The sequence below is a fragment of the Onychostruthus taczanowskii genome, unplaced genomic scaffold (assembly GCF_017590055.1).
Source record: "Onychostruthus taczanowskii isolate IOZ18803 unplaced genomic scaffold, ASM1759005v1 scaffold96, whole genome shotgun sequence".
Lineage (NCBI taxonomy): Eukaryota > Metazoa > Chordata > Aves > Passeriformes > Passeridae > Onychostruthus > Onychostruthus taczanowskii.
The window spans coordinates 1,221,271-1,235,703 of NW_024507657.1; the positions used below are offsets into that span (position 1 = coordinate 1,221,271).

At 38.8% G+C, this 14,433-nt stretch overlaps 1 protein-coding gene across 1 annotated transcript in view; it reads left to right on the forward strand.

Annotated features, from left to right (window-relative positions):
• Nucleotides 1-14,433, forward strand: part of PGM5 (phosphoglucomutase 5) — a 68,128-nt gene that overhangs the window by 33,902 nt on the left and 19,793 nt on the right. The window contains exon 7 of the mRNA XM_041426945.1: nt 10,060-10,175. Coding sequence (XP_041282879.1) covers nt 10,060-10,175 — 116 coding nt within the window. The remainder of the gene's footprint in view (nt 1-10,059; nt 10,176-14,433) is intronic.

The following is a 14,433-nucleotide window of genomic DNA, read 5'->3' on the forward strand; positions in this document are numbered from 1 at the left end:
GACTTTCTACACAATATCCCTTGGGTATGGTGGTGATTGTGCTGAACAGGAATTCCATGTAGCTCAGTTGCTTGTTACGTGTCTGTGGTATTAGAAGACACGAGCCAGGTAGACTGTGTTCATGGATTTGTCAGCTAAACTGAGCAAGGGAGAAGCATTATTGGGCCTGGACTGGTTTTAGTCATGAGCTCATTAGAGTGGTTAAGATTGGAGACTGACTGGAATGTAGTGACCATGCCTATGTTGAGTTCATGATCCCAAGGAACTTGGGCCTGGAAAGGAACATAGACTGGCTGCTGAATTTTAGAAAAGCAAATTTCCAGTTGTTTAAATAATTAGTGAGTGTGATCCCATGGGAAATTGCCCTTAAGGACAGAAGAGCAGACCATAGCTGGCAACTCTTTAAGATCACTTTTCTTTGAGCACAAGAGCTTTGCATCCCAGTGTTTAGAAAATCAAAGAGAGATGGATAGAAACTAGCATGGCTGAGCAAGGATCTGCTTCTCAAACTGAGGAATAAGAAGGAAGTGCATAGTGAATGGAAGCAGGACAGGTGACCTAGGAAGAGTACAGAGATTCAGATTAGGTGTTGTAAGGATGGGTCAGGAAAGCTAAGGCACAGATGGAATGGGATTTGGCGAGGGATGTGAAGAATAACAAGAAGGAATTATCTAAGTACATAGCTCAGAAAAGGAAGGCAAAAAATAAAGGCCGTGGTAAATAAGAAGGAAGAATCGTGAAAACAGAAAGGGAAAAGTCTGAGGTACTTAATGAATTCTTCACCTCAGTCTTCACTGGAAGTCAGGCTTTCCACATCTCTCAAGTATCTGAACCTCCAGGTGGGGGCTGGGGGAGTCAAGTTCATATCATTGGCAGTGAAGAGCAGGTATGTGACCACTTGATGAAGATAAATAGGCCCAAATCTTTAAGGCTGATGAGGTACACTCAAGGTTCCTGAGAGAATTGGATGATATTCTTGCCAAGCCATTCTCTATCATATTTGAAAAGTTATGGTGGTCTGGCAATGTCCCTGGAGACTAGAAAAACAGAAACATCACTCCTGTTTTTAAAAAGGGGAGAAAGGAAGAGTGGGAATTATAAATTGTTGAGTCTTACCATTGTGCCTGGAAGATCATGGGGCAAATCCTTATGGAAGCAGTGTTAAGGCACATGCTGGACAAGGAGGTGATTCAAGGCAGCCAGCATGGCTTTACTAAGGACAAATTGTGTCTGACCAGCCTGCTGGCCTTGTATACTGCAGTGACTACTGTGGCTGACAAGGTAAGACTGACAGATGTCATATACCTAAGTTGATGTTATGCCTCTGACATGGTCCCACATGGCATCATAAAGAGGGGTGGCCAGCAGGGTCAGGGAGGGCATTCTGCTGTTGTGAGATCCCACTTGCAGAGCTGCATCCAGTTCTGGGGTCTTCAGCACGAGAAAGGTGTGGACCTGTTGTAGCAGGTCCAAAAGAGAACCATGAAGATGCTCAGAAGTCGGAAGCACCTGTCCTGTGAGCACAGGCTGAGAGACTTGGGGTTGATCAGTCTGTAGCAGAGAAGGTTCTGGGGAGATCTTGGGGGACCCTTTCTGTACCTGAAGAGGGCTTATGAAAAATGGAGAACAGCTTTCCACATGCAAACATAGTGCTAGGACAAGGGGGAATTTTTTCAAATTGAATATGGGAGATTTAGATTAGAAATGAGGAAACATTCTTCACTGTGAGGGTAGTGAGGCACTGAAACAGATTGCCTGGAGAAGCTGTGGACAGCCCAACCCTAGAAGGGTTGGATGGGGCTATGAGCAATGTGATGTAGAGGGTGGCATCCTTACCTATCGCATCTAGTTCCATCCTTACCGTGGAACTAGATGATCTTCAAGGTCACTCACAGTCCAACTCATCCAATGATTCTGTAACTTTCTGATTCTATGACTTTGCCTTTCTGCTAGAGCAGTTTTTAGTTTTTACTGTTGAAAGATTTCAAAAACAAAGAAAGGGTGATGTGAGACTGAGAGGCAGGAGAAAATACTGGATGTTTTTTTGGCACAAGTTATGTTACGTGAGTACCAGGAGACTCCATTGATAGAAAGCTAATTCACATAGTACTGATTAGATTGATAATTTCTGCAATTATTAGCAATCCATTACTCAGGACTATTGTCAACCAAAAAAAATCCACCTGAAGTTGCCAGTTTTCAAGACAGAGACTACCCCTGAACACCAGAGCGTGGTTCAGCATACCTTTATTGCACCTGTATAAGTATTTTAGTTAAAACATTGCAGGGGTAGGGAGAAAGAAAGCAAAAAAAAAATCCTAACTTTTTTTAGATGCTTCATAGTTAAAGTGTCTCTATGCTTTTTCTGTATTGATTTATTTTTTATGATTGTTATCTGTGACATGCAGCATACTAGAAAGCAATAAGTAAGGGAACTTGTCTACTACCTATTTTTTTCCCTGCCATAGGGTGCTGACAGCCTTTGTGCCAGACATGACAGCTTGCATCTTAGAGATGTCCTGGTTATCTGTGTTGTGTGCGAGGGCTTAGCATTCCACTGCTTTTTGCTTAATAAATTAAAGACTGGGAAGTAGTAACACTGTAATACTTGACCATATAAGGGAGGTGGCTGGTTTAGTTCTGCTCCTTGCACAATATGCAGTTGAAGCCTTTTAAGGGAAGGTGGTGCAGACAGAGTGAAAACATCCAGAAGCAGAGCCTCTATTTCATGTTATAGTTGGTGCTGGTGCTCCTGCTGTCATTGCTACTACTGTGCATTTCTCACAGTCTATTGCAGTTGCATAGATAAAAAGTGAAGACTTTGAGATGGGACTAAAAAAAAACCAGTTACAACCATTTGGTTCGTGACTCTTGCAGCCTAAGAAATAGTAAGAATGAAGAGAGAACTGACCAAAGTTGAGATTAATTAGACTTCAGAAACTGAAAAATGAAATAGCAAAGAGATCTCCAACACTGGGAAGAAGAGAACAAAGAGAGAACAAGTGGAAATACCATGCAGTGGGATAGGGACTTGGTGGCTAATCAGGCAATGAATATGGTGTGAAGAAAGTTAAAAAATAATTTGATGATTTTTGCATAAGAAATTTGAATGTTGAAGAGAGTGATCTAAAAGAATGAAACCATTAAATTTTGGGTCTGGTTGCAAGTACACAAGACAAATTCTGTAGTATATGGTTAGAAAACAACCAACCCAGTATCTTTAATAAAGGGATAGCAAAATTGATGTAGGGAAATGGAAATCACTTGTGTTGACCTCAGAAGTGTCCAGACTATTAGAAAAAAAATCCAAGTAACTCAGGCAATAAAATATCAAATGCAAAAGTTTGTAGGCTAAGGTTAGACTGTGTGAAGACTTATTTTCAGCGAGAGAAATTATCTTCTTGATAAATCAGATGCAGGTCCCTCATTGAGATATGTTTAATTCTTTGCATGAAGCAAAACTACAGAAGTGGAAAGAAAAACATTGTTAGTTTCAGTCAAGTAATAGTCTTGTCTTTGAAATAAAATATGTTTCAGACCTAAAATCAAGTGAAGTTTTTATCAGCTGGAGATTAGATAACAAAGACTACTTCAGTGGCTAAGTAGAGATTTAGAAGACCTAGTAAGAAGCCTTTCCCTTCTATAGCCATAGTAACTCTGAAAGAAACCATTACAGAGGCTTGTTCTCTCTTGGAGTGCTGCTGCAACACACTATCCTTCAGTGGCCCACGTCTGTCCCACAAATTCCTTCAATTCCTGATTGTTAGTGCTTACCTTTCTGCAGAGGAAGACGTGCTGTTCTCTGAATTACAGAACCTTGTTTACCTCAGTGCTGGCACCACAGCGAGGAGCAGGATTGAAAGTCAGTGTATCCATGGAACACCAGTCTGTGTTTTGAAGCCTGTTCACCCAGGTGCGTATTAGCATCTTTCACATGTCAGCTGATACCTACAGGTGATGGAAGATGAGAGGCAAGGACATGCTATAGCTGCTTCTCTAGTGTTTCTTTCATTAACACCTAATTCTTCCTCCAAGTTCAGACTCCAGAATGAAAGTGGTGCTGCAGTTTACCCTAGACAGCATTTCACCTACAATATAAAAGTTTAGCCAGTAACATCTTTACAAGTTCATGAGACCTGTCACAGAAAGCTCTCCACCTTTATCTTTGTGGTGAACAGGCATCACAACTTTGGCAGGATGATTCTGTCTGATTGACTGATCTATTCTTGGAAGTTATAAGAGTTTCACTGGCACAAGAAAGTCGGCTTGCTGCAGGCTATTGTATTTGAATGATTTATATTCATCGGGATGTTTTTGTGGCATTGTAACAATTAAGTTAAAGAAAACTTCCCTCTGACTCTTGTTAATGTAAGTCAGGCTCATTCTGCTGGTGTCATAGGTGTTTTGCTAGTGCAAAACCACTGTGTCTGGGAGATACCACCAAGAACCACTTTGTTTTATAAGCCTATCTGTGAAAAATAATCTGTTGTGTCTACTGAAAACTGAAAGAACGTTATCACATGGATCTTTAACACTTCTGAATTAAAAAAAAACCCATGTTTTAAAATGAAAAATATTTTTTATACAGTTTATCAGGCTAATATTTTTAGAATTCCAGGGAAAATAATCTGGGCTATCAAGGGTCCTGTACCCTCTGTTTTCCTAGTTAGGTGACATGTAGATGGCCATGAAGTATAAGGAGAAGACCTTGCATATTCAGATGTGAATCTGTACAATAAGTAGTCCAGTTGCCTGGTAAAGTTTTCCGCATTAGTCTGTTAGGTCTTTCAGGAGTAATCTTAGAACTAGCTGTTACTTTTTTTTTTTTTCTGTCAGGAAATTTTTAAAAATTCTAATCTTCATTAGAAGACTATAGTTACGTGTTCATTATTACCTTTATTATGAGCTGGCCAGCTCATGCTTAAGTGAGACTTATTGTGGAGTTCAAGAATTGGCTTCACATTTCTGTGTTGGTACTAAACTCTCCAATAATTCTGTTTGCTAGAGATAAAACAACTCAAACTGATTTTCAGTGTTGCATTGTATACATTCGTCTTATGTTTCAAAAGAAAGTGGGCAGTCAGTATAGGTAGCGTGGGACTAGCTCTTCAAAATAAAAATTACAGTGAAACTCTGAAACAGTAGGAACTGACATTCCTTTAAATTTAACTATGGAGCTGTACAATAATTTATATTCCTATTTTCACTCATTTTGTTATCTCCACATTTAAAAGCATCTGCTCCTGCTTTTTTTAAATTCACAAAGTATAATTTTAAATAACGAGTAATTGCAAAAAGTGCAGTCCACTCTTCTTTAACTCTTTTCTCCATAATTATTATTTCAGCATCCCGGGAACATAAATGCCATTAGTTCTGATATGGGCAGACTAAGGTTATTCTAAGGTTATAACTAAGGTTACCTTTGAGTTTGGCTCTAAGTGTAAATACTCTGTTTCCTAGTCTAGCAAGGGGTAATTACTGCCCAACACAGACGGAAGAAACTTTATTGTATAATCTCATTGATGTAGTGAGCACTTACACAAAAAGAAGGCAAGCAAGTGTAGTGTTTGAAGTCAGTCCCATTAAATGTCCAACATGACAAGAAACAGAATGTCCATAGTTTGTTGTCTTCTTTCAACACAGTTCATACTCATGGAACATATAAACACAGGTATATCAACTGTGTGATTAGACATAAATAGAATGTCTTTACTTGAAATAGACTAGGGAAATGAACCTATTTATAGGGCATATTTTTTCCCAGTTTTTATTTTGAATTGCTCTGGAAGTATATTCCATCCATTAAGTGAGGCCTTTTAACAGCCAGTACCTACAGCGTGAAAGCTCAGAGCCTGAGGTACCACCCTTACAGGTGCACTGCTGCATCAGTATCTTGTTGATGATGCATTATACATATCTAAGGATATATAAAATTTACTGTGTTATGTGAGACTTCTGCAAGATAAATACCACTTGCAGTACCAGTTCCAAGACTCACTTCCTGAGAGAAGTAGTATCCTCTCTCATCAAGAGATCTCATACAGACAAAACTCTTTACATTTACATTTCTAATTCCCCAAATATGGGGATTCTAGTGTAAGTATATATCTAGTGTAAGTAAGAAAGAAGAGAAACTTAAAAAGCTGAACATACATAGTCTTTGTTGAACTGTCCTGTGAAGGTGCATTTCTGAAAACATTGTACAATGTAATTAATGGACCGATGATTTGTTGAAGATAAAAATCCTTACTGTGACTCACCAGCAATTCTTGCTGAGTTGCAAGTTCCTGAAATCCTTATCCTATTTATTTGCCTAGCATCTATGAAGCCTGTCAGGAAGCCATATGCTGCAGTAAATAGTGCTGCAAATGTTCAGTTCAGCGGAACAGAGAAACTAATTTCCAAATTTTGGTCCACAGGGATTCTACCAGTCTCAACTGGAACTTATTTAAAAAAATATCTGGCTTCTTGTTGTATCAATGACTGAAAGCTCTGATTTAGGAGTTTTGTCTGTTAAAAAGCAGATTGATAAATACAGAGTGAGAAAAAAATGGAAAAATTAGGATTTTTTAAAAAAAACATTTCCTCTACTGAATACCTAGTTATATTTTTATTTTATAAAGATGTAGATGTAAAGAGCATTAAAAATCTCTCCCCTTTCCCACATTTAATCTCTGTTTTCCGTGGCTTTGAAGATCTAGTAATTTCACTGTCACATATTAGTTTCCTTCCTCTGAGGGTGTTTTCCTGTATTTTATGTGATTATGTGTTTGATCTAATGCAGCATATTATTTCTCAGAGTCTGCAGCTTTGAGAATTTTTGCAACTTTCTGTGGGAACCCTTCCTCATGTTTTCTGGGGTGATTTTTCACCGTAGGCTGCATAAAGGCACATTCTGCATTTATTGAGACTTCCAGTGATGATTCTTTATTTCAGAAAAATGTCAGTAAGAAAGGAGTATGCTTAATTTTCAGCGTATTTCTGCTTGCTTACTCTGTTGAATTATTAAGAGCCAGAAACAACAAGAAAAAAAGAAGGTGCATGGAACAATCTGTCATATTCCTACTACAAACTATTCGTACTATAAACTCTGTACAAAGTGATCCCACATGCCAAAAGAAACAACATTTGTATTTTCATTGCTAGCCTAGTGCATAGAACTCTTTGAAAACAGCTACAGCTTCTTGAAGCTTTTTTAGTGCTGGTCAGGTTAAGTCTATCCCAGGCTATTTGTTCCCCAGCTAGAGGAATGCAGAAAAGTAAATGGGAAAGGATTTCCTTCTGCAAAAACTGTACCAGGATATGGGAACATTTCTGCAAGCAAACATATTCCGGCTGTATTGTTAGGCTACCTTAAGAGAATTGGTGTTGCTCTGCCAGCATGTCAGGTATTGCCTTCTGGTTTATTGTTTTCTCTTTTCTTGGCAGTACAGTCCTGTTTTCAGCCTGAAGTTATTGTCACACAGAGATTAAATTGTTTTATGTTCTTGATTTTTTGAAGAGACAGAAACGTGTTCAGCTCTGCCCTATGAAACCTCCTTTATGGAACAGCATTTCTGAGACTTAATAATGTATGTAGTGCTGAATAAACACAAGGAGGTACATACCCACCTCTACCTCTAAACTAGAGGTATGAAATCTGAGTTCAGGTTTAAAAATTTTGGCAATACCCTTTTCTTCATGTACATTTTTGTCTCTTTTCAAATAAATATCAGTAATTCTTACTCTATCTCATTTAAAAATCACTAATTTTAGATGTAATATGAACACCTAGGCTGAATAGGAGAGAATAGCTTAGAGAATGGATATTCTTAGATAAAAAGAGATTGATTTGGAGACTACATTACAGTGCAGGCTAATGGTGTAAAAATTTCAGAGAGAGTACTTAATGGCTGAACTGTAGAGCCACCGCTTACGGTGGTGAATGGAACTAAATTCAGTTAGCTGGTGGCTGGTCACTAGTAGTGTTCCCCAGGACTCAGTACTGGTGCTGGTCCTGTTTAGCATCTTGATCAATCATTTGGATGAGGGGATAGAATTCAGCTCAATCAGTTCACAAACACCACCATCAGGCAGGAGTGGTGATCTGCTGGAGGGCAGGAAGGCTCTACAGAGGGATCTGGACAGGCTGGATCATGGACCCAGGCCAGTGGTGTGAGGTCCAACAAGGCCAGTGCTGGCTCCTGCCCTTGGGTCACAGCAACCCCAGGCAGTGCCACAGGCTGGGGCCGAGTGGCTGCAAAGCTGCCCACAGGAAAAGGAGCTGGGGGTGCTGCTGACAGCAGCTGAACATGAGCCAGCAGTGCCCAGGTGGCCAAGAAGGCCAATGGCATCCTGGCCTGCACCAGCAATAGTGTGGCCAGCAGGAGCAGGGCAGGGATCGTCCTTCTGTACTTGGAATATGATACTGAGGTGCTGGAGCATGTCCAGAGAAGTGCAGTGAAGTTTGTGAGTCTGGAGCACAAGTCCTGTGTGGAGCAGCTGAGGGAGCTGAGGTTGTTTAGCCTGGAGAAAAGGGAAGGCCTTATCACTCTGTTATTGCCTTATCACTCTATTATTGCCTGGTTGTAACCAGGTAGGGGTCAATCTCTTTTGCCACATATCAAGTGAAAGGACAAGAGGAAGTGACCTTAAGTTGTGCAAGGAGAAGTTCAGATTCAATATTAGAAAGATTTTTTCACTGCAAGTGGCTAGACATTGGAATAAATTGGCCATGGAGATGGTGAAGTAGCTCTCTTAAAGTATTCAAGAGGTGTCTTGATTTGGCACCTGCAGTGATTATGATGGTGCTAGGCTGGCATTTGGACTAGATGATCTTGAAGGTCTCTTACAACCTTGACAGTTGTGTGCTTCTCTCATTTATATACATTTATGTACCAGGTTTTGAAGGGATCAGTGCTGGCATATTTTGACAGTTTATCCCATCTACTTTATGCACTTCATGTAAGACAGAGAGATGTGCCATCAGAAAACAGGTGGCTTTTTTATCAGGAGGGTGACTGCTTTCACCTTGACGCTTTTAGACAGGTTGTGTTGTGTTGAATCTATCTTTGATTAATTTGCTTTGCTTTGGCTTGACTGGAGTTAAAATTAAGTAAACTCTCTTGCCTTGAGAAATATTGTTAGGTATGATAGTTGAAGCATGAGGTTGTTGGTAATTGGTCAGATTGCTTCACCTTGTCTCAATTCTTATTTCCATGTTATAAACAGTTGGTTCTGAAAACCCTGGGTACACAATGAAAACCAGCAAATATAATTAGAAAGAAGACTGGTAATACCCATTTTGCATAAATCTCATCTTGAGATTTAGAGTTTCTTTAGAGTTGTTGGGTGGATTTTCTTTCTTTCTGTTCTTTTAGTCCAAGAAAGGATTTTTTTCATTATAGTTTATAACAGGAATATTTACCAGTTAACAAGCTGGGGAAAAGAATGCAATCCAGCTTCTAAGGTGGTTAATTTTGGTTCTTGAAAACACAGGCACATCATCCAGATCGTGAGAGGGTTTCTTGTATTACGTGATAGGATACAGGGAAAATAAGTTGAGATTCAGGTTGAGACTAGGAAAGGTTTTTAAAGAACATACTGCTTAATGGAAGCATTCCTGTATTGTCTTGTCTTTGAACACATTGCAGGAAGTAAAAATATTTTTCAAGTATTTTGATATTTGACTACCTGTATTTTGTAAAGGAGGGTGCTTCAACATGCTACTTTAACTTCCATTAAAATATTAGTATAACAAAACTGTCCATCCTTAGATTAGCTGTTTATTGGTCAGTATCAAGGGAAAAATACTGGTAAAGCCTATTGAACTGATGTCCTAAATTTTCCAAAACAATACACTTAATGTATAAACATACTTGGTTCTGGCTGAAGCTAGGTGCTGAGACGAGGATCAGTTTTGAATGATAGTGTTGATCTGTTCTTGGTTTTGGTTTTTTTTTACTTCTGGTCCAGCTGTCAGGAGATGTAATGAGACCTAGACTATTCCTCAATTGACCTCAGATCCTATGTAAAAAAAGCACAGTCTTAATAGTATGATGTTTATTGTATGTTTTCCAGAGTGGCAAAAGTTATGAAGGTTCCTGTGTATGAGACACCAGCAGGATGGAGGTATTTTTCCAATCTCATGGACTCTGGACGTTGTTCCCTTTGTGGTGAGGAGAGTTTTGGCACTGGTAAGTAATACATAATCAAACATTATCACAGACTTAATTTCTCTTGGATGCCTCAAGTCAAACTCAGAACAATCAGCAAATTAGCTCTCTCTCATTCTGAAACAGAGAACTTTCTGTTGTTCACATCTTGAGGTTTGTCTTGTAAATGTGGTGTTCAGCACTTTGAGGCATGAAAATGTAGAAAATGGATATTCAGCAGAGGCAAGCAATCTTACTACTGTCCAGACAGCTTTTGGAGGTGCCTGGCATTCTCTTCTGACTTGAACATAATGCAAAAAAGCCTCACTGGTTCCTCTGCAGGTCTTCACAGACTGCAGCAGCATTTGGAGGGATTTTGCCTATATGGAAGCCACATGTTTTTTCCTAATGTGATTAGGTGTACAAAAGATATCTGATGGTACATCTAAGAAAACTGTTTCAGGCTTTCCTTTTTGGAACATCACAATTGCTCAAGCATCAGATAAAATTGTCATTAGAAGAAATTCAGTTACACATAAACATTTGTGTTTTCCCTAGGTATTTCTGCCTTGTCAGTCCCAAGAATAAATCAAAACGACAGAATGCATAATGAATGACAAATTTTAGCCATCAGAAATACAGTATTGGCAGTAAGAAATAGAGCAAATAAATGAATGAACTATGTAGTCTGTAAATGTACACAAATGTGGTTTTAGTTTATGAGAATGATAGAATAAATTTTGGAGTGTTTATTTTTTTTTACTTCCTGGATTCTGGCACAGAAGTTCTTTTTTTTTTATCAGTAGGGCTATATTACAAGTCTTTGAAAAAGCACAGACCAGAATAACTTAATAATTTGTCTGGCTCATAGTTTATTCTATATTTTGATGTGAGTTATATGGAGTTCTCTATTTTGAATGTGTAATACCTTGGCTGCAGCTCTTTGTAGAAAACTACTTACCATGCAGTGAAACTTGATTACAAATTTCATTTTGCTTTAATTGACTTATGTCAAGTATTAAGTTCGTTGGTTGGGGTCAGTTAGAGCAGGATGCTGCTTTTTGAAAAATAATGATACCTTAAACAACCATAGGCATGGCACTTCATGTATTAGTATTATCTTCTTGTTTGCTCTGTGGATCTGAATGGGCTATGATGCAATAATGACAAATATGTTATATTTCTTTGGATCTTATATGAAAAAAGGAAGAGAATATAAATTTATGATGAATGATTTTCTTTTTGTTGTCAGTGGGAACCAATGTCCCATGATTGGCAAACTGTATGCCTTCACTATTTGCTCTGAGTGGCACAGGTTTTTATTGCCTTGACTATGTCTTCTGAATAGAAACTTCCTCTACAGTGTGGTCTATGATGTCATTGAGAGAGGTGTAATTTTGGAGAGAAGGGCAGGAAGATCTTGTACCTTTCAGAATGTACTGCTATTTGTTGTGGTGTGTTGTTGAACTTCATCTCTGTTAACCCATGAGAGGTGTGAACTGGGGAGTATTTAACTCTTACAGCTTTTTAATACTTTTTCACTGGGCCATTTCTGTACCTCTTCCCGCTAAATACTGAACTTCCTCTTGCTCATGCAAAACCAGATACTTTCATGAAATTTGGGTGGTTCTAAAGACATCAGTATGACCTCAGTAGTACACAAATTATTTGGAAACTCCTGGCTTCATCATCTTGCTGTAGAAAGTTAAGTGTGAATTTTAACTAGAAAGAGCATGTATGAGTTTTGATGGTGAGTTCCCATATGTTGAAGTATATCCAGATACCTTAGCCCACAGAGTGCAGCACCTCCTGCTGCATGTAGGCTTATGTGTAGAGGTATGTAAAACAAACAGGAGTGGCATCTCCCCATATGTCATGACAAACCACTGCCACAGCTCTGTCTCTGATTGGGGAGTTATTATCCATCTTCATCTGATGGTGTTGAGTAGGACTCTTTCAGATGCTTTCTGTCTGAGGGAGAAGAGAGGAATCATTGGTTGTGCTCTCTAGAAGCCATGTCTTCTTTGATGAAACTTGCCACTTAAATTTATGGTGCAGTTATAAAAAATGACAAACATCAGATTTCTCTTTCATATTGCAAAAGCATGTTTAAGTCTTGCTAAGCAGTGTCCCAAGTACTGGTGGATTTTAGCCCTGAAGATCAGTCATATAGAAAGGAAAACAAAGTGTTTTGACCAACTGTAGCAATAAGGACATTGTGATCTCTGTAGGTCTAATTTATTATCCTGAGTATCTGATAGTGTTTGAATTTGGGAAGAGAAACACTCATGGAAGTCAAGGAAGTGCCTCTAAGGTTTGACTGTTCTAGACAGGCAAGAAGATTACCCTGACTTCTCTCTTCGCTTGCTGAAGTTTTTCTTTGCTTGTATCTTTCTGTGAGGCCTTAAAACAATTGCCTTCTGTACGATAGCCTCTCTTCCAAATTTGCAGGACCTGACCTCAGACTAGTCTCCACATTCTTTACACTCTGTGTTCCTTGTATGATTAATCTGGTTCTTCTATCCTATCACCAGTTCTTCAGATTCCTCATAAATCCTGAGTCTTGTAAATGAGTGCTTGAACAACATATTGCTGGCCAGCAGCAATATCTCGGCATCCTGGTATGCTCTGATCAGATTAACTTTGTTGTACCTACAGCACTTCAGTGCAGAAAGCCTCTTGACCTCCAGTTTTATCGAATTCCATCTAAAGGCAAATCTGGACACTCGAGATTTGATCCTATGGGCATCCAGAGAACTTGAGCACGGGGTTTGAATTCCTCAGTTCATGTGTAGTTGCTGTGTAAAAAAGTTTGAGACAGAAGGAGATTTCCTAAAGATATTGTGGAGTCTCCCTCGCTGGAGATACTTGAGAACTGTCTGGACTCAATCCTGTGCCATGTGCTCTGGGATAAGCCTTCTTGAGCAGGAAGATTGAAATAGATGCCCTGTTGTGGTCCCTTCCAACCCGACCTGTTCTGTGATACTTTTGGAGCAAACTATATAATGACTGTGATGTCTAAAGTTTGTCTTTCTCACTGCCTCAATTTCCTTATCATCTTTGAATTCAATGCAGATGTCTGAAAAGTGTGCTCATATGCCAGGAGGTTTATTTTTAAGACATGTTCTGGTTTGTAGATGACCAGTACTTTAGCAATGTGATCTGTTTTTAGCAGTAAATATTTACCTTATTGCTAATCTTTTAGTAATGTCCTAAGCTGTGTGACCCTCACATGTTTCTGCCACTATTGGGCATTTGAATAAATTTTACAGCTTTTGCCCAATCATGTCTCTTTAGGGCACTGAAATCTGGCACTTCTTTAGCTTTCAGCATGGAATAGTTATGTAAGTGTACAATATAGTGATCAGAGTGGGAAATTTATAGCTCTGTGTACGAGAAAGGAGTTTTAAAAATCCACCTTCTGTCATCAAACTGCATTGGAAATCAATTGCTTGTGTACCCAGGTAATAAAGCCCAGCTGAAATTTCCAAGTAATGCAGAGCCCTGGTTTTATAACATAAAGGACTTTGGTCTGGTAAGTAACTAAAAGCAAGTTTTCTGCTATAAAAGGAGAAAAGATGTTGAAAACATCCCATACAGCTGTATTTCCCAAACTTGTTTTCTGGCAGCTGATCTTGGAGCTAAACCAATGCTTTAAAAACTTCTTCCATTTTTGTAGCAGTGTGGGGAGCTTGTCAGATGAGGTTAGTGGCTTTCTGGTTCTATGACTAATGCCCAGCACACAGTTCAAAGGAGGGCCTCGGCAGCAGCAATTAGTTTCTAAATTTCATCAGAAAGTTATTAATCAGGATTAGGAGAACTTTGTGGCTGATTTATCTCTCTGCAGTTAAGCCATTTCAGTAATTGCCACAACTTTCTTAAATTTGCTTGCTTCTTCTCCAAATTCCCAGATTCTATTAACATCAGCCCCTTTCTCCTGAGACATTATTTGGAAAAAGAACTAGTGGAGAATATGAAAATGTGTGATTGCTGGCATGAATTAAAGCCACAAATGAGCTATTTGGTTGTCTCTTGCAGTAATACGAATCTAAAATAATCTTATTAACTTCAAAAAATTATCAGATCAGAATGCCCCTAAATCTCCATTTGCCTAAAATATTGCTAAGTTTCAGCTGGACAATAAGTTTGTAAGACTTCAGTATGTGCAAACAAAATGATTTGGTGTGAGTTTGTGAACTGCTGTGATTTCTTGTTTTAAAATCACATTTACAGAATGCAGGATGATAAACTAGGATTACTAAATTAGGGAAAAACAATTACCTTTTATTCATGCATATTA